At 47.1% G+C, this 19,562-nt stretch overlaps 1 protein-coding gene across 2 annotated transcripts in view; it reads left to right on the top strand.

Moving 5' to 3' along the window:
* The first annotated feature begins 12,811 nt into the window (after window positions 1-12,811).
* The window catches only part of LOC310666055 (semaphorin-7A-like), a 33,575-nt gene continuing 26,824 nt past the window's right edge, over window positions 12,812-19,562 (top strand). The window contains exon 1 of one of the 2 annotated variants that reach the window (XM_083416587.1): window positions 12,812-13,236. In XM_083416587.1, coding sequence (XP_083272713.1) covers window positions 13,152-13,236 — 85 coding nt within the window. In that variant the 5' untranslated portion in view covers window positions 12,812-13,151. The remainder of the gene's footprint in view (window positions 13,237-19,562) is intronic. The other variant, XM_083416588.1, reaches the window with a different exon arrangement.

Here is a 19,562-nt window from a genome sequence, read left to right on the forward strand (position 1 = left end):
AAAGTTGTGCGATTAACGCTGGTTTCGCCACGAACATCGCCATTTTTTGCTTTCAGGAAAGTGACGGTGAAATGCCCTGAGGTGATACTTGATAGAATGGCACCCAAAAATTCAGAATAAGTGCTCGATAGCAGCATCAGACTCATTGCAAACAAATCGGGGTGAATGCTCTGTAAAAGAGTTGTCCGGAGGCGACCAGAGAGAGAGCTCTCTGTTCCTCTCTCGTAACACTGGAATCTGAACGTTGGAAGATTCGGGACGGAGAAAAGGAAGGATTTATTCCCAGAGTGAAGGGTTAAACTGGGGAACTCCCTGCCACAGGAGACCGCCACCAACCTGGCTGGCCTGGATTGGACAAATTCACAGATGAGAAGACCATCAATGGCTTCATATATATATATATATATATATATACACATTTTTATTGATTTCTTAACATATCAGTTCCAACAGTCATACAACATATCTTCTCATCTTATACCATGTTTTAGACTTCCGTCAACACCCCTGATGATTTTCCGTTCTTTATCACTTATTCTGCATTTCTTGATTTCTATATTACATTTAATTATCCTTAACTAAAAATTCTTTTCATAGTCTTTGTTGTAACATTTCAGATAACCCACCTTACACAACTTCTTGCAGTCCTGCTAGCGTAATCTGTTCATCACAATTACTTTTCAGATAGTTCATATATTTACTCCAGTCCTCTAAGAATCTCTGGTCCCGCAGGTTTCGAATCCTTCCTGTTAATTTATCTAATTCTGCATAGTCCGTCAACTTCATCCTCCATTCTTCTTTCGTCGGTAATTCTTCTTGCGACCATCAATGGCTTCGAGCCACAACGGATAGGTTTATCAGCTGCCGGAGGCGAGATGTCTTTGAATCCCAGTTGCTGTTGCTCTCAAGGTCATGTCTGTGGGTTTCTTGTTGAGGGATCATCTTTGCCACACACGGCGCCTTCTGCTCCCTGGAAGTGAGACGGGATGTCATAAATCCACCTCAGGGGACGGCGTCAGATTTGGGAGCTGTGCCGAAGAACAGGGTCCACGAGGAAAATGACTTCAGTACAGTACACAGCAATGGTGTTGCCTTCAATTCCATAAGCAAGTTTCTTAGAGCGCTCCTCGCAGACGAATGTCAGCAGCAGTGCTGGGTTCGAATTCTGACAGCTGAGCTCCCTGCAGTGACAGGTGCAGAGGAAGACGAGGCATGATAATAATAATAATGTTCTCCTTGGGATCTGAACCCTGCCTGGAGATCCTTTCTGCCTACGCTTGGTGCTCAATGATTTCGAATCAGCCTGTACATTTATAAATAAATATGATTCTTTTTTTTTTTTTTTTGCACATGAAACTCTCCGTCTCTGGTGCCTTTTCTCTCTGGACAGAAATGATCCCTGCTGGGTTGTTGTAAGAGATAAAACAAAGAAACACAAAACCACTGGTTCCTAAGACTTAAAAGCCCCAGGATCCTTTAAATAAGTTCTGGGCAAAATTGGCAAAGTAGCAAAAGTTTATTGAAAGGAAAACCTCATTGCAACATGGGTGACCGACGAAGGCACACCTGGTTCAGGAAGTCGCAAGCGTTATATCCATAGCTGTCAACCGTTCCTTATTTGGCGGGAAACTCCCTTATCCCAGCGCCATGTCCCGCTGCTGTCCCTTATTGATGATGTCCCTTAAATTTCCCGGGTTTCAAAGGAAGCAGCTCCTCTCCCTCCCTCCCTGCCGGCCAGGGAGGAGGGAGGCTCCAACTGTGTTGCTTGGCTGCGTTGCTCACCCAGTAAGGAGTCTAAGAACGACTGGGGGGTGGAGCTTGCATGCCTTGTGCCGATCAAATCGGCCGCGTTGCCTGGGGACTCGCCTTTGCTCAGCACTTCCCTGCGGAGAGGTGACGGTGGTTTCCTTTGCTGCATCCCCTTTGCCGGGTTGCTGCGCTGTGGGAACCACTGCTTGAGGCTTCATTCGGCTGCTGGCTGGGCTTTCTGCCTTTGGCTCGGAGGGGCTCAGAAGTCAAACATACCTGTGCCTGGAAAATCCCTTATTTTGGCTGCTGATCCCTTATTTTCGAGGCTGCTAGTCCCTTATTTTCAAATCTGTAAGTTGACAGCTATGGTTATATCCTTTTCCTGAGCGTAAAAGTCCCTCCTCTACACGCTCACCAGGAAGGGGTGTGCAAAGTTTACAGCGTATCGCGTCCGCCTTATTAACATAGGACCACCCCACTTCTCTTGTTAATCGTTGTGCAAATATGGTCAAAGCCCTCTTCTATCTGACATATGCAATATACCACAATTTGTCCCAGTTATATGTGTTGACCACATATGCAGGCACAAGCTAGTTTCTCATCTGATAAAACTAAAAGGCAAACCACAATTTGCCTACCAGTCCCGGGTGCAAGAGGTCTCCATGTCTGGGTCTCTGACCACAAGCCACGCGTCTTACAAGCATTGTAACCACGAGTTCTGCTAAATGTGTATATCTGTCACCTTGAAACTGTTTGTGGTCAGCTATCAGATATATATGTTCTCAGCTTGTGGTCACCTATCAGTTATACCCTCTCAGCATTTGCAACCCTTATCAGATTCTACCTTGATCCTCAAACTTAATACGTTCCGGAAGTCCGTTCCAAAACCAAAGCGTTCCAAAACCAAGGCGTTATTTCCCATAGGAAGTAATGCAAAATGGATTAATCCGTTCCTGACTTTAAAAAACAACCCCCAAAAGAGCAATTTAACATGAATTTTACTATCTAACGAGACCATTGATCCATAAAATGAAGGCAATAATCAATGTACTGTACAGTGGTACCTCGGGTTACAGACGATTCAGGTTACAGACTCCGCTAACCCAGAAATAGTACCTCAGGTTAAGAACTTTGCTTCAGGATGAGAACAAAATTGTACAGTGGCAGCAGGAGGCCCCATTAGCTAAAGTAGTACCTCAGGTTAAGAACATTTCAGGTTAAGAACGGACCTCCAGAACAAATTAAGTTCTTAACCAGAGGTTACCACTGTACTATAAAATAAATAAGACGGTATTGTAGATGATAAAAATTAAAATTATTTTTTCTTACCTGCACTGATGATAGTCATTGTTTGGATGTTGGGCTTTTAACCATTTCTGCAGTCACACAATCAATCAATCAGTAGCTGAACTGGGTTCCACGCAGTCACAAAAACAAATGAACCGGAAAAACCCTCAAAAACAAAAAAGCAAATAGCAAAAGCACCAAAATTAATCCGTTCCGGAAGTCCGTTTGACTACTGAAATGTTCAAAAACCAAGGCACAGCTTCTGATTGGTGCAGGCGCCCCGGAAACAATAGCCGACAGCCGCATCAGACGTTTGGTTTCCGAAAAACGTTCAAAAACTGGAACACTTACTTCCGGGTTTTCGGCGTTTGGGAACCAAGGTGTTTGAGAACCAAGGTACCACCGTATAATAAAAACAGAAGGACACTGATAATTTAGGTTAATGGGCAAAAATAGGCCACAACTTTATTGGTTACAGATGTGAGTGGTTTGACTTAGGCACTGGGTGACACCAGACTATATCCCAACCCCTGCAAGGAGTCTCCTAAGGGTAAACTACTGGTAGGGGGAGCCTTATGATTGAAATAAAAAAATCAAGGTCTTATATATATATATAATAATGTTCATAAATGCACCAAGCAAACATGTACATAAATATATAAACCACATGTCTGAAGCAGCACAGGAAAACAGCCTTGGAACCATTCTGATTCCCAATCTGACCAAATGATTTCTCTGCAAGGTTGAAGGAAAATGGAAAAGCCTCCCCATTGTATTTTCCTTCACAAATCCTGTCTTAAGGGTATGTCTGTGTATGGATAGGGTGACCTGGCTCAGGAACTAAGTAGTTGTCATTACAAAAGATTGACCAGGCTCCCCAGGGTATCCAATCAAGTGAGCATTAACAGGTAACCTGCCAGACAGGAGGCAAACAACGCACTCAGATTTCTGTTGTAGACCGCCCTTTCTGTGATATTAGGTATGATGTTTCTGGGGGTGGTCTTGGACTCCAGGGTGGGCAATTTAAAAGGTCTATATAAGGGCAGGCACACCTTTGTTCTGGGTCCTCCTTCTCTCTCCTACGTGTGAGGGGAGCACCCTGTTGCAACAGTTCAATAAAGATCAGGCTTACTAGCTGCTTTGCTTCTCAATATTCTCTGCTTGGCCTGTTATTTTCTCCGACCGATGGAGAACCTGCAAAAGACTCTATAAGGGCTCTTGTGCCCCCCATAAGGGAATAAGGGCAGATTTTCGTTTATTACATGATATACATCAAATCGGGGCGCCCCCAGGGTCGCCAGTGGGTCATGGCATCGCCCTAGCCCATGACCAGGCTTTGGACAGGATCCACACCCCTTTAACAGGATAGGGGCAGGTAGAGGCTATCACCTCCCATCCCATCACAAAGGCTTACCTAACCACACAAAGTTGTGATAATTGCTACAAGAAAGGTGAAAACCAAATGGCTGGTGCCAATTTGCCAGGTGGGGAAAACTGCTACCTGGCCCCATCAAGATGGCAGCCGACATATGTCTGTAGCAAAGTCAAGTCATACCAAAGCTTAAAAAGAGGGCAGGTGGGCTGGGAGATCCAGCGAGGAGGCGAAAGCAGACCCTACTGCGCCATGCCGCACCACGCCACAGTTTAAAAGTAGAGACATCACCATGCCAACAAAGGTCCATATAGTAAAAGCTATGGTTTTCCCCGTAGTGATGTATGGAAGTGAGAGCTGGACCATAAAGAAGGCTGATAGCCGAAGAATTGATGCTTTTGAATTCTGGTGCTGGTGCTCTTGAGAGTCCCATGGACTGCAAGAAGATCAAACCTCTCCATTCTGAAGGAAATCAGCCCTGAGTGCTCACTGGAAGGACAGATCCTGAAGCTGAGGCTCCAAGACTTTGGCCACCTCATGAGAAGAGAAGACTCCCTGGAAAAGACCCTGATGTTGGGAAAGATGGAGGGCGCAAGGAGAAGGGGACGACAGAGGACGAGATGGTGGGACAGTGTTCTCGAAGCTACCAGCATGAGTTTGACCAAACTGCGGGAGGCAGTGGAAGACAGGAGGGCCTGGCGTGCTCTGGTCCATGGGGTCACGAAGAGTCGGACACGACTAAACGACTAAGCAACAACAACAACAAGCCCACTCACCCCACAAACTTATAACAGTCACCTTTGAGTTCTTCTGTAATTTCTGGACTCTAGGCCTTTAAGATCATAAGTATAGGAAGGAAATAAAGTGAGTCATTTACATTCCACTGCTGTGTGTGTTTTGATGTTTTCTTAGCATTCTTAAGTCTACTTCATAGTTCAGCAGAGCATCCTGCAATGCTTTGAATGCTGGAAAGAAATTTAGCCAGGAGGCATTTGAAAGGAGCTCAAATTGAACCAGGAACTTAACTAGTGTGTTTCGTAAAGGGTCGAATGTGAACTGGGATCAGTACCTTTTGGGGCAAGTTGAACTTGAACTAGGATTCCCTAGCTGTTCCAGAGACCTTGTGTGTAGGATGGCAAAATGCAGAGTAGTGGGACCCCTGGTGCCATAAAGGGGATTTCCACAAGCTGCCTTTGGAGAGAGGTGAGAGGCTACTCAAGCGCTAAGATCAACCCTTCACCTGTTCCCTAGTGTGAACTTTGAATCACCAGGTGTCATAGGGGCCCTGCCCATCTGCTTTTTTAAAAAAGAAGACTCACAGTAGGTGGACTGGTTTTGGATCTGGCCCTCAGGTTAAAAGAAGTTCCCCACCCCTGAAATTTTTTTTCAGGCACAGAACAAAAGGAAAATGGATTGGGAGGGAAGAGAAAGAAAGCAAACTCAAGCACAAGGTTCTTAGCTGCAATAAATTAGTATATGTAAATTTGTGGAAGATCATGGCCACTGGGCCCATCACCTCCTGGCAAATAGAAGGGGAAGAAATGGAGGCAGTGAGAGATTTTACTTTCTTGGGTTCCATGATCACTGCAGATGGTGACAGCAGCCACGAAATTAAAAGACGCCTGCTTCTTGGGAGAAAAGCAATGACAAACCTAGACAGCATCTTAAAAAGCAGAGACATCACCTTGCCAACAAAGGTCCGTATAGTTCAAGCTCTGGTTTTCCCAGGAGTGATGTATGGAAGTGAGAGCTGGACCATAAAGAAGGCTGATCGCCGAAGAATGGATGCTTTTGAATTCTGGTGCTGGAGGAGACTCTTGAGAGTCCCATGGACTGCAAGAAGATCAAACCTCTCCATTCTGAAGGAAATCAGCCCTGAGTGCTCACTGGAAGGACAGATCCTGAAGCTGATGCTCCAAGACTTTGGCCACCTCATGAGAAGAGAAGACTCCCTGGAAAAGACCCTGATGTTGGGAGAGATGGAGGACACAAGGAGAAGGGGATGACAGAGGACGAGATGGTGGGACAGTGTTCTCGAAGCTACCAGCATGAGTTTGACCAAACTGCAGGAGGTTGTGGAAGACAGGAGTGCCTGGCGTGCTCTGGTCCAGAGGGTCACGAAGAGTCGGACACGACTAAACAACAAAATTTGTGGGGACATACTAAAAGGAATCAGGGAATACTATTTGGGATGCCTTAAGCCCAGAGTGACTGGGCTGTTCTCCCAAAGAAATAACACCCATCTGGGCTGAAGCAATGAAACTCAGCAACAGATCCGCCTTGCCCTCTGTCATTTTGTGGGAAAATTTATTCCAAGTACCCATAGCGACAAGAAATCAAACGGATTGTGGGTGCCAAAAATGGCAGATTCCTGTTGACTGAAAGCTGTGCTGATGTAACATTGCTCATAATTCTCAGACATCTCTGCAAATCACTCCAGCAAACGCTTTGCAAAATTATGGGGCTGTGTTATCCGACATTAATTCCACTCCGAGCAAACTAACTCTGGCCCATCCATTTCAGTGGGCCTCCTCTGAGTAGCTAAACGCTGTTTAAGAGAGGAAAGAGGGGCAGCTTAATTCTGAATATAACCTAATACATTTTGTTCTAAAATTGACATGTTAATAGGCTTAGAATAAAAAAAAAATGTAAGCAATAACAAAAGAAATGAAAGAAGGAAGGAAAAATCAGAATTTAACAAAAATTTATTATAGAATGCAAGGAAAAAAGGTAGAAAGAAATATAAAGAAGTTGAATTGCTGTGGAGGGGAGTAGAGGGTGGGAGGTGGGTTTTATAATTAAGTGTATAATTATGCAGCTGTTGTAATTTAGGTATTATGTTTTATGTGAGGGAATCATTGGGAATTCTGGTTATTATGTATATATGTTAAGTTTCAATAAAGATCTTTGAATTTTTTTTTAACAAAATTCTGAATACAGCGTGCATATTTTTGCATAGTCACACACGCGCACCCATTCATTTCAATGGGTCTACTCTGAGTAGTAGCGCTTACCTGGACGCTTTATTGCCCACCTTATTGCTGGGGAAGGCGGCGAAGATGGGCAGTTTGATCTCGGATACAAAGCCCTTTTTTACGCACGCGTTAAGGAAATAAATAAAAGAAGCGCTTCCCCCCTCAGGCTCCCTTTAAAGACGCGTGACACAGCAACGTGGGGTTTTATTTCTTCATTTTGGGTGCGCCAGGCGGCTGCAGAGCCCAGGCGCGACCAGAAGAGGGCGCCGCATCAGAGGCGGTGGTGCTGATGTTGGTACCCAACCTGCTGTTCCCAGAAGCGATTAAGGTTTCAGGCACCAGGAATAGAGATGCTTTGGGAGGAGGAGAAAGAGGAGGCCGGAGGCTTTCTGCTTGTGATGGGCAATACTAAATGGATGTCCTGCCGGCTCCGCTGCCTCCTGTTTCCCACGCCCTCCCCAATTGATCTTAAAATGCTTTCCCTTTTAGTTCAAGCTGTGCCAGAAGAGCATCTTCGTTCTCCACCTGGTGAGATGCTCCCTCTCCTCTGGCGAGACTCCAGCGGGCAGAGAGAGAGAGAGAGAGAGATCAGGTCCGACTTCCCGCATTGCAGGGGCGGGGTTGGGATGGATGACCTCAGGGGTTCCCTTCCAGCCCTGCGATTCCTTTGGAAGGAGAGCTCATCTAAGGCTTGATTTCGCCTCCGGCAGGGAAGTCGGCCCACAGGATCAAGGGGGTGGAGTGTCTCCCCTGTGAGGAAAAGCCTCTGGGAATTATTTTTTAGTTTGGAGGGAAAGCGATATTTTTTTTTTTTGCACTTGATTTATTTATTATTAATGTTGTTGTTTAGTCGTTCAGTCGTGTCCGTCTCTTCATGACCCCCTGGACCAGAGCACGCTAGGCTCTCCTGTCTTCCACTGCCTCCCGCAGTCTGGTCAAACTCATGCTGGTAGCTTGGAGAACACCGTCCCACCATCTCGTCCTCGGTTGTCCCTTCTCCTTGCGCCCTCCATCTTTCCCAACATCAGGGTCTTTTCCAGTAAGTCTTCGCTTCTCATGAGGTGGCCAAAGTACTGGAGCCTCAGCTTCAGGATCTGTCCTTCCAGTGAGCACTCAGGGCTGATTTCCCTAAGAATGGATGCGTTTGATCTTCTTGCAGTCCATGGGACTCTCAAGAGTCTCCTCCAGCACCACAATTCAAAAGCGTCAATTCTGTTGCAATACATATATGAAATCTTTACATATGGACACATATACAATATATTCGTAAATCCACACTTTCACATTTCATTATGTACCAGCATTTATCCATTTCTTATTTCTTGCCCTGTGTCTTCACCCGACCTTGTTATTATTTTGTAACTTTATTATTGAGATTGTAATTTTGTATCTTAATAATTAAACATTCAATCTTCACAGAACTCTAGCCCAATGGTTGCCATCAATTTGATTTGAATTAATTTTATAATTAAATGATTTTAGAATGTTGTATTATTTTATTGTTGTTGGCCACCCTGAGCCTGGCTTTGGCTGGGGAGGGCGGGATATAAATAAAATTATTATTATTATTATTATTATTATTAATCTGCTTAGCTTATCTTAGCTTAGCTTAGCTTAACTTAACTTAACTTTGTGAAATCAGTTTATACATATCAATAAATTCTTGTTGAAGCATCTTTTGGTCATGTATTCTTCTACACATAGGAAAAGTGATTTAAAAGAAAAACATAACAGGAGTTTACAAAATGATGCTTGACCTGGAGGAAGCGGGCGAAGGAAAGCTCTTCCTCCTCTCTCGTAAGACATGGGAATGTGGACATTCAGCAAAGCGAAGATCCAGCACAGTCCTTCATAGCTGGACTATGGAACTCCCTGACACATGAGGCAGTGATGGCTTTAAAAGAGGATTCTTGGTGGCATTGTAGGAGACGATATTAACAGACAGGATTGTAAGCTGTTTTTCTATGCAATGACAGCAGCAAGAATATTATTGGCACAAAAATGGAAGCAAGAAGAACTACCGACGAAAGAAGAATGGAGGATGAAATTGATGGACTATGCAGAATTAGATAAATTAACAGGAAGGATTCGAAACCTGCGGGACCAGAGATTCTTAGAGGACTGGAGTAAATATATGAACTATCTGAAAAGTAATTGTGATGAACAGATTATGCCAGCAGGACTGCAAGAGGTTGTGTAAGGTGGGTTAGCTTGAAATGCTCCAACAAAGACTATGAAAAGAATTATTAGTTAAGGACAATTAAATGCAATATAGAAATCAAGAAATGCAGAATAAGTGATCAAGAACGGAAAATCATCAGAGGTGTTGACGGAAGTCTAAAACATTGTATAAGATGAGAAGATATGTTGTATGACTGTTGGAATTGATATGTTAAAAAATCAATAAAAATGTGTATATATATATTAAAAAGAAGCCATTGATGGTCTTCTCATCTGCAAATTTGTCCAGTCCTCTTTTCAGGCCACCCAGGTTGTGGGCAGTCTCCTGTGGCAGGGAGTTCCCCAGTTTAACCCTTCACTCTGGGAAGAAATCCTTCCTTTTCTCTGTCCTGAATCTTCCAACGTTCAGATTCCAGTGTTACGAGAGAGGAACAGAGAGCTCTTTCTGGTCGCCTCCGGACAACTCTTTTACAGAGCATTCGCTCCGATTTGTTCGCGGTGAGGTCAGATGCTGCTATCGAGCACTTATTCTGAATTTTTGGGTGCTATTCTGTCAAGCAAGTATCACCTCAGGGCATTTCACCGTCACTTTCCTTAAAGCAAAAAATGGCGATGTTCGTGGCGAAACCAGTGTTAATCGCACAACCCTGAATTTACTGGCATGGAATCAAATCCATCAGAAAACAGCTTCCTCCACAAAGGTTGCCATAAGTCCGGAATTCCCCGGACGTACCCAGAATACTCTGGTCGAAAGCAGTGTCTGGGTGGACGCTCCTTATGTTCACTCTGTGCTTTTTTTTCTTGTGGGGACGCAGGGGTACGCACACCCCTAAACATTTTGTGAATCTAAGTTTGGCCTCATCGGGGGGGCAGTATTTCAATAGGAGTAGGAAAGTGAGAGTACCCCTAAACATTTTTTGAGAGGAGAAAAAAAAGCACTGTGTTCACTTATGCAATTACTGTAGAAAGCTCCCTACTTGCCCTGCGTGGGAAATTTTTATTATCTTCTTCTGAGCCAGTACATGCCAATCGTTGGTGTCCTGGGAGCACTTATACCTGCGCTAACGGAACAGAGTGTCCATGTTTTATTTATTTATTTCATAAGGTTTATATGCTGCTGGGTTGTTTATATATTAAAAAAAAAGATAAGGCAATAAGATTTGCCGCTAGGGAAAATTAACAGCAGGAGTGAAAGCCCTTAGGAAATAACAATAGATTTAAAAGCAGGTGAAGACCTGCATTAACTTTCTAAATGTCTGGGTAGGCAGAACTCCCTGGCTTCAGTTGCCCATGCTCTGATGACCTCCCGCTTGGACTACTGTAATGTGATGTACGTGGGGCTACCCTTGAAGACTGTCCAGAGGCTGAAGCTTGTATGGGACTCGGCTGCTAGGCTGTTAAGGGGGCAGGCGCTGTGATATCGGTCCTGAAAGTGCTAAACTAGCTGCCAGTGATCAACTGGGTCCAATTTGAGGTGTTATTACTAGCATATAAAGCCCTATCAGGCAACTTGCATCATCCCAAGCTAACAGGACCAGTGGTCAGGGACGATGGGAATTGTAGTCCCAAAACATCTGGAGGGCCATGCTTGCCCTAAATAATGTGGGACCGACATGCCCAACAGAGTGTCTTCCTCAATAGGGACGTGGGTAGTGCTGTGGTCTAAACCACAGAGCCTAGGACTTGCCGATCAGAAGGTCGGCGGTTCGAATCCCCGCGACGGGGTGAGCTCCCATTGCTCGGTCCCTGCTCCTGCCAACCTAGCAGTTCAAAAGCACATCAAGTGCAAGTAGATAAATAGGTACCGCTCTGGCGAGAGGGTAAACAGTGACTTAACGACTTAACCATCCAGGGGTCCTTAACCCTTTTTTACCTTCCCCAGTACCAACCATCTCGGACCCTATGCTCAGCAGAGGAAGCCTTGTTCATGCTGCTGTCACCAGAGTATGGCCCACACTCCCCAACCAAACAGGGCCTTTTCGGTGGTGGTTCCCCGCTTGTGGAATGCCCTCCGCAGTGAAGTGCTCCTGTCTGTATCCTTACAAACTTTGAGGAGGAATTTGGAATCATTCCTCTTTGCCCAGGCATTGGGAGGCTGAAGAATGCTTTTCGGGGCTACCTTAAGATCATTGGAGAAAAGTATGTTTTTAATTGTAATTGTTCTTTGAAAGTTTTTGCTGCGTTTCCCTTTTTTTAGAATCTGTTTGCTGCCCTGTGGGCTGCAGGGAAGAGCAGGCTATAAATTCCATGACTAAAATAAATAAATATGCAAAAAGCAGTGCAATTTACCTTTACCTTAAAGTAAGCATGAAGGTTTCCAGAGAGATTGTTGCCATTGCAGTCCAGGCAAAACAGCCAATGCTTCTTCTTAAGTTTCCAGCTCATGGTTTGCCTAGAGGAGACAAACCATGAACCTGGGTTCAGGTGACACACTATATCATGGCATGTTCAGAGCAGCAGCACCAGAGAAGGACAGCTGTCAGTTTTCTCTCCAGGAACCCTGACGCACCTGAGCTCATGCTAAGGCATGGTTTGGCTTAGTGTCATGTCAACCAGCTCACTCCAAGTAGTAACTAATATATAGAGGTAAAGGGACCCCTGACCATTAGGTCCAGTCGTGACTGACTCTGGGGTTGCGGCGTTCATCTCGCTTTATTGGTTGAGGGAGCCGGCGTACAACTTCCGGGTCATGTGGCCATCAGGACTAAGCCGCTTCTGGCGAACCAGAGCAGCACACCATTTACCTTCCCGCCAGAGCGGTACCTATTTATCTACTTGCACCTTGATGTGCTTTTGAACTGCTAGGTGGGGAGGAGCTGGGACTGAGCAACGGGAGCTCACCCTGTCGCGGATTCGAACCGCCGACCTTCTGATCAGCAAGTCCTAGGCTCTGTGGTTTAACCCACAGCACCACTGATATATAAATGAGCATTTATCCCATGAACACAACCCCTTCACTCTTCCCCCATTGTGTCATTAAAGCAGGGAGTCTTTTATTAATTAACCATCATTGAAAATAGCCAGGCTATTGTACATTGCGGCAGCCTTTGGCTATGTGCAATAAAACTGACCTACTGACTGACAATGTGTCCACTGTAAGCCAGGCGCTAAGGGCCACCTCTGCCCATCACTCAACAACAGAGCCGGCTCTGAAAGCATCCCACCCTATCTGGGCTGGCCATTTCCCTGCAGGGACATCCCCTGAGCGACCAAATTGGATTTCTCCCCATTTTCCTTCCGCCACCTTGCAAATCTCTTTGCTACACGGTTCTCTTTCGACTGCAACTTAAAACAAGGGGCAGGGCAGAGAGTGATGGTTGGTCACGGTTCCCCCCCCCCCTCCTCGAGGAAGCTATGCTGACGTTTGTTTCTCCTCTGCCGGGTTGGTGGGGATGCAGTTATTTATTTATTTTGGAGGGGCTATAAATTAGGATAGCGAGAGCTGGGAGGAGTGCACTCAGCTCTTGACAGAAGCCGGAGGAAAAACAGCGCCTGTGGAGTTTTCCTTGCTGCAGACATCCATCCTTGGGAAGCAGACAATCTCTCTTCCTCCCCACACAGATACACCCCCCCCCCCAAAAAAAAAGATGAGAGGCCTCCGTTTTTACCTGCTCTCCATCCTCTGCCTCGCCTCCTCCCAAAAGGTGCCCAGGCTGAAGCTCAATCTGCAAGGTTTGTGAGAGAACTATTTATTTATTATAATAGTGCCTGCAATTTCTTTTTTTTTAAAAAAGCCAATCTTGCATTCATCTTAGATGATCTAACCAGAAACATTCCCTCCCCTCCAAAAAAAGGGGGGGTGTATATACAATAGCTTTTAAATTTATTTAATGCATGGTAGTTGCAGGAGATTGGAAATAAGAACAGGTTAGAATTGCCTCTGTTCAGCTTTCTGCATGAGAAACTATTTGCAGATTTGCAGAGTTCAGGACATCCTAGGTGGTCGCTCTGCGTTTGTTGGGGAGTCAGGAGGGGGGGCTCACCCCACCAGCCTGAAAATTGGGGGTCTGCTGAGCCTTTCATGGTCAGGGTCCATTTGTGGGTGTCGTCCCCCAACTCAGCTGTGAGATACTCGGTAGAAAAACAGATATATAACCTAAGATGTTATGCATTCCTTTTGCACAGAGGCATGTTGGATGAGGAGGAGGAGGCGGTTGCCACGGAAACCTGTTTATCATTAAGCACATTTTGGAGAGGACTGGGTCTGCTCAGTCACTCTGAGCCGACCAAGCTGCTTGTTTTCATCTCTCGGTCTCAAGTCTGACAGGGAGGGATTTCACTTGTGGGCAGGATGGGCAGCCCCATCTACTCAGAGTAGACCCATTGAAAGGATTGGTTTCGTTGGGTCCACTCTGAGCACGCCTAGCGCCGCAGGCAACACATGAAAAGCTGCCTTTTACCAAGACAGACTCATTGGTCTCTGGAGCACAGCATTCCCAACACTGACTGGCAGCTGCTCTCCCGGGTTCCAGACCAGAAGTCTTTCCCAGCCCTGCCTGGGGATGATGCCTCTAGGGATTGCATGCCTTCTGCATTCAAGGCATGTGTCCTGCCAATGAGCCGACTCAGAACTTCGATACCCCCTGCCCCATTGCCAGACAAAAGTCTGTTTTGGATGAAGCCAGTTTGCAACTTCCAAGGAAAGCAGTCAGGTCACAGGGTGGGGCAGCAAAGGCAATTATTATTATTATTATTATTATTATTATTATTATTATCCTTTTGCTGGCTACAGCCTGACACAGCAAACTGCATTCCAAGCACACCCCTCCCAAGGCAATTATAATACCATCTGCCCGTTCCTTTGGGTCAAGACGTTTTGTTTTGCCAGAACTGGCGGTGCACATCTTTCTTGCTGGAACCAAATCTTCCTTGCCGCGCGATGCAGCTGTGTGGGGAGGGGGACAGGTGTGGCTTCCAGGCAGATAATCCTGCTGCCAGAACAGAGATGAAAGGCGGGCGATATGCCTGTGTCACTAGACAGCACTGGGGGGGGTGTTTTCCTTTATCGATTTGCACTGGGGCTTCCTGAGCAGGCGCAGTCTATCTGAGCAGCTAGAATCCTGGTTTTCCGAAGCAGCATGGAGAGGGAGGCCCAACAGGCTTCAAATATTGTTGTTGTTGTTGTTTAGTCGTTTAGTCATGTCCGACTCTTCGTGACCCCCTGGACCAGAGCACGCCAGGCACTCCTGTCTTCCACTGCCTCCCTCACGCTGGTCTCTTCGAGAACACTGTCCCACCATCTCGTCCTCTGTCGTCCTCTTCTCCTTGTGCCCTCCATCTTCCCCAACATCAGGGTCTTTTCCAGGGAGTCTTCTCTTCCCATGAGGTGGCCAAAGTCTTGGAGCCTCAGCTTCGGGATCTGTCCTTCCAGTGAGCACTCAGGGCTGGTTTCCTTCAGAATGGAGAGGTTGGATCTTCTTGCAGTCCATGGGACTCTCAAGAGTCTCCTCCAGCACCAGAATTCAAAAGCATCCATTCTTTGGCCATCAGCCTTCTTGATGGTCCAGCTCTCACTTCCATGCATGCTTCGAATATTACATAAGATAATGACAGGTTTTTTAAAAACATATCTAGGGTTGGTTGGAAGATTTGGAACGAATGCCTTCCTTAAATCACTTTCCCAGCTTTCAGGTGTGGTCCTTGCTAGTCTGGAGCAAGGAAGGCACTCGGTGGTATGGCATCTGCCTGGCTTGTAGAAGGTCCCAGGTTCAAGTCCTGGCATCTCTAGGTAGGGCTTGGAAAGATCCCACCCCCACCCTTGCCTGAAACCCTGGAGAGCAGCTGCCAGTCAGTGTAGGCACTTCTGAGCTAGATGAAGCTCTGTCTGGGTATAAGGCAGCTTCCTCTGGTCCTATCCTGAGCCATGAGCTCAGTGGCAAAAGCCTAAGGGAGCCTGAACATCATGAGGCATCGTAGTGATGAGTGCATTGAACTCTGTAAATCGGTGGTGATAGGCAATCAGGGATGCTGCAGTGCAAACAATTAGGGACCAAACTCGTTTGCGAGCTTCTCTGAGTGATCCTAGGATTAAGCATCAACATCGTGTGGGACGAAGTCGACCTCCACACCCTAAATTTAAATCACATGACTTCCCACCACTCGGGAATCCTGGGAACTGTAGTTGACCGCCCGCCAAACTGCAATTCCCTGCACCCGTGAACTACAGTTCCCAGCATTGGGTTTTAAATATAGGGTGTGTCCGAAGCCTAATTGTTTGTTTATGAAATGCCATCGTTGCGTTTCAAGAGACATACACCTTCCTAATGTACTGTGCATTTTATAAGCGTGAAAACACCCATATTTGCAGTTAAAATCATTTAAACTTCAGAAGCAGGAGTCTCTTTCATTTCAGAGAAGGGAGAGGGCTGTGTCATCGTGAGACCGGCTTCCAGTTCTGTGGAATGATTTCGGCAGAACTTGCTGGGGAAACAGTAGTTCAGGGGTAGAGAATATGCAGAAGAGTCCAGGTTCAGTTCCTGGGATTTAAAAATAAAAATAAAAATCAGGTTAGCAGATGAAAGTGGGTTTTGTTTTCCCCCGGCCTCAGATCCTGGAAAGATGCTATCACTCAAAGCCGACAAACCTGCTCCAGACACACAAATAGCCTGATCTGATAGGAGCTGGGTTTCCTACATCCCTAATCCAAGACCCCCACAGTTTTTCCTGGACCCATAGACATCTGGGGCGGGTGGCAAACAGCCTCTTGGCTTATCTCACCTTTGTGATTCACAGATGCATAATTTGAAGAGGCACAAGAAGTTTCCATCTTGATGTTGTTGGGCAGAGCAGTGGCTCTGGGGCAGAACATCTGCTTCGCCCCACTTTCAATCTCCACCCCTCTCCCTCTGAAAACCCAAAGAGCTGCTGCCAATCAGTGCAGGAATACTGAGTGGGATGGAGCCTGGCTTGCACAAGGCGGCTCTTTGCGTTCCTCTTTAAACAAACATGAGGACTGGGACCTTGACTGTTGTTTTTAGGGGAAGGAAGCGGCCCAGCTCAGTGGCTAGAGCGATCTGCTTCACTTGCAGATGGTCCTGGGTTCAATCACCAGGAGAGACCCTCCGTCTGAAAGCCTGGAGAGGCGCTGCCAGTCAGTGTGGGCAATACTAAGCTAGATAGACCAAGGACATAAGGCCAGCTTCCTGAGGGCCTCGTGCCACTAAATAGGCCATTTCGGCAGCGAATGAATCAGCTTAGCAACCCTTTAATAGAGGGGCGAGGCAAATTCATGGAAGAGAAGCCTATCGTTCGCTACTATCCACAATGATTATGTTTTCCGTCCTCAGTTGGACTCTGGAGGCCAGTCGCTGAGAAACACAAACGGACAGAGGTGTTCTTGCGCTCGGATCCTGCTGGGGGGGCTTCTCATTGGGGCACCTGGTTGGCTGCTGTGAAAACAGGATGCTGGATTAGATGGGCCCCTCTGGGTCTGATCCAGCAACCGGGCTCTTTTGAGGTTCTTGTTGAACCTCCAGGTCCAGAGGCAGTCTATCTGGACTTCTAGGTAACCGGGGGCATTTGGCTGCTGCGAAAGCAGGGAGGCTGGACGTGGGGCCTGCCCAACATTTTCACACTGGCTGGGTTGTTGTTTTGTTTTACTCTGGGGCTAAGGCCTCGAATGCGCAAATGAATTGGCTTTTATTTATTTCTTGCTATTGCGTTTTTGTTCCACCGTTTTCCTCTACGGAGCTCAAAGTGGCACACGTGGTTCTCCTCCTCATTTAATGCCCACAACATCCCTGCGAGGTAGGAGAGGCTGAGAGGCAGTGACTGCCCCCCAGGTGGACGAGTGGAGATTTGGGCTCTCCCAGGTCCTAGTCTGACACTCTAGCGGCTACACTACAAGGGGTCTTTTGGGGGGACGGGGACGGACATAAGGACAGCCCCGATCTGTCAGACCAAGGGAAGCCCACGCATGAGGTCTGAAACCACCAGCTCTCTTCCTTTACGCTGCATGGCGAGGCTCTCCCTAATGAAGGGTGTAGAGTGCCTTTGTAAATGGAGGTTCCATTCCGAACGACCACGGCTAGCAGGAAGAACCCTCTGGAGCGGGGTCCATCTGAGGGGGTCTGGCCTAGACCAGTTCCCCACAATGGCCATTCAGACACTCCTGTGAAGCCCTCCGGTAGGCCACCATGGCAACAGCCTTCTCCTGTTGCATTGCTACATGTAGACTGCCACTGCATCTGGAGGCTCTGTGTGGGTCTTCACGGCTAACGAAAGCCATTAAAAACCCCTATGCTGCCCCTCTCCCCCAGTTTTTCTGGCTTTTGTCAAATCATGCCTCCAAATTCCATAGCCATCTAGGAAGTGGCACAACTGGGGTCTAGACACACATACACACACACACACACACACACACACACCGGTCCTGCCCCCTGGGTTCTGAGCAATGTCTAGTAAGTAGGAATAAATGGCCTTTGAGAAGGCCAAGCAGGTGTTTGTCCCCCTTTGCTGCAGAAAGATGCACTCTGCACGTCCTCAGAGAATCTCTGCACATCAGGTTTTTCTCAATGCTTTGAAGAAGGTAGGAAAGGCACTCTGCACGTCCTCAGGCAATCCCTGCACACTCGGAGGTTTCCCAGACCAGATAGTGCTTCTTTCAGGCATACCTGAGACCTGGGCATCTCTTTCCCCTTGGCTCCAGAGGCAGTGCCACACCTAAGATTGGATTGCAGGGGCCTCGCTGGGAGCCAGCAAGACAGCCGCTCTCTTCCAAAAACAGGAGGCTTTTTTTTGCAGAGAAACAGAGGAGGAGGAGATTTTATAGACTGGGTCAGGCTAGACTTGGCACTCTCTGCAGTGCGGATAAAAAGAGAGCTGCGAGCTCCGAGAGGAGGGGAGGCAGGGAACACAAAAACAACGCCCCAGATTCGTTCTCCGATACGCGGTTGCCACACGCAGGGCTCACCCTAGCAGATCCAAATTGCACGCTGCTCCTCATCATGACACATTTGTTAGAAAAACCCCCAGAGAAGAAAGCGTGTGGGTTGAACCAGAATTTCTGCAATGAGAGAGAGAGAGAGAGAGAGAGAGAGAGAGAGAGAGAGAGAGACCAGGTGGGATGTTCTGGTTTCCTGCCCTTTGAATGCCCATTCTGGCTTCCCAGTTCAGCGCCCCCATTTGTGGATGACGGACAGTTTCTAGCCAAGAGTGACCTTAGGGGAATTTCCCCATAAATGCTCTCCCCGCTCCTCAACCCCACTGCAATGTTGTTGTTGTTGTTGTTGTTGTTTAGTCGTTTAGTCGTGTCCACCTCTTTGTGACCCCCTGGACCAGAGCATGCCAGGCCCTCCTGTCTTCCACTGCCTCCCGCAGCTTGGTCAAACTCATGTTGGTAGCTTCGAGAACACTGTCCCACCATCTCGTCCTCTGTCCTCCCCTTCTCCTTGTGCCCTCCATCTTTTCCAACATCAGGGTCTTTTCCAGGGAGTCTTCTCTTCTCATGAGGTGACCAAAGTCTTGGAGCCTCAGCTTCAGGATCTGTCCTTCCAGTGAGCACTCAGGGCTGATTTCCTTAAGAATGGATAGGTTTGATCTTCTTGCAGTCCATGGGACTCTCAAGAGTCTCTGCAATGTTAGCACAGGGCAAAGGAGCTAAGGAGGTTTGAAGCATAGGATTGCAGAATCGCAGACCTGGAAGTGATCCAGAGCGATCTAGTCCAAACCACGGCATTGCAAGAATCAGTGGTACCCAAACCTTTGCTCCATAAGGTAAAAAGGTAAAGGGACCCCTGACCATTAGGTCCAGTCGTGGACGACTCTGGGGTTGCGGCGCTCATCTCGCTTTATTGGCCGAGGGAGCTGGCGTACAGCTTCCGGGTCATGTGGCCAGCATGACTAAGCCGCTTCTGGTGAACCAGAGCAGTGCACGGAAACGCCGTTTACCTTCCCGCCAGAGTGGTACCTATTTATCTACTTGCACTTTGACATGCTTTTGAACTGCTAGGTTGGCAGGAGCAGGGACTGAGCAACGGGAGCTAACACCGTCGCGGGGA

The sequence above is a fragment of the Podarcis tiliguerta genome (genome assembly GCF_965153285.1).
Source record: "Podarcis tiliguerta genome assembly, chromosome: 16".
NCBI lineage: Eukaryota > Metazoa > Chordata > Lepidosauria > Squamata > Lacertidae > Podarcis > Podarcis tiliguerta.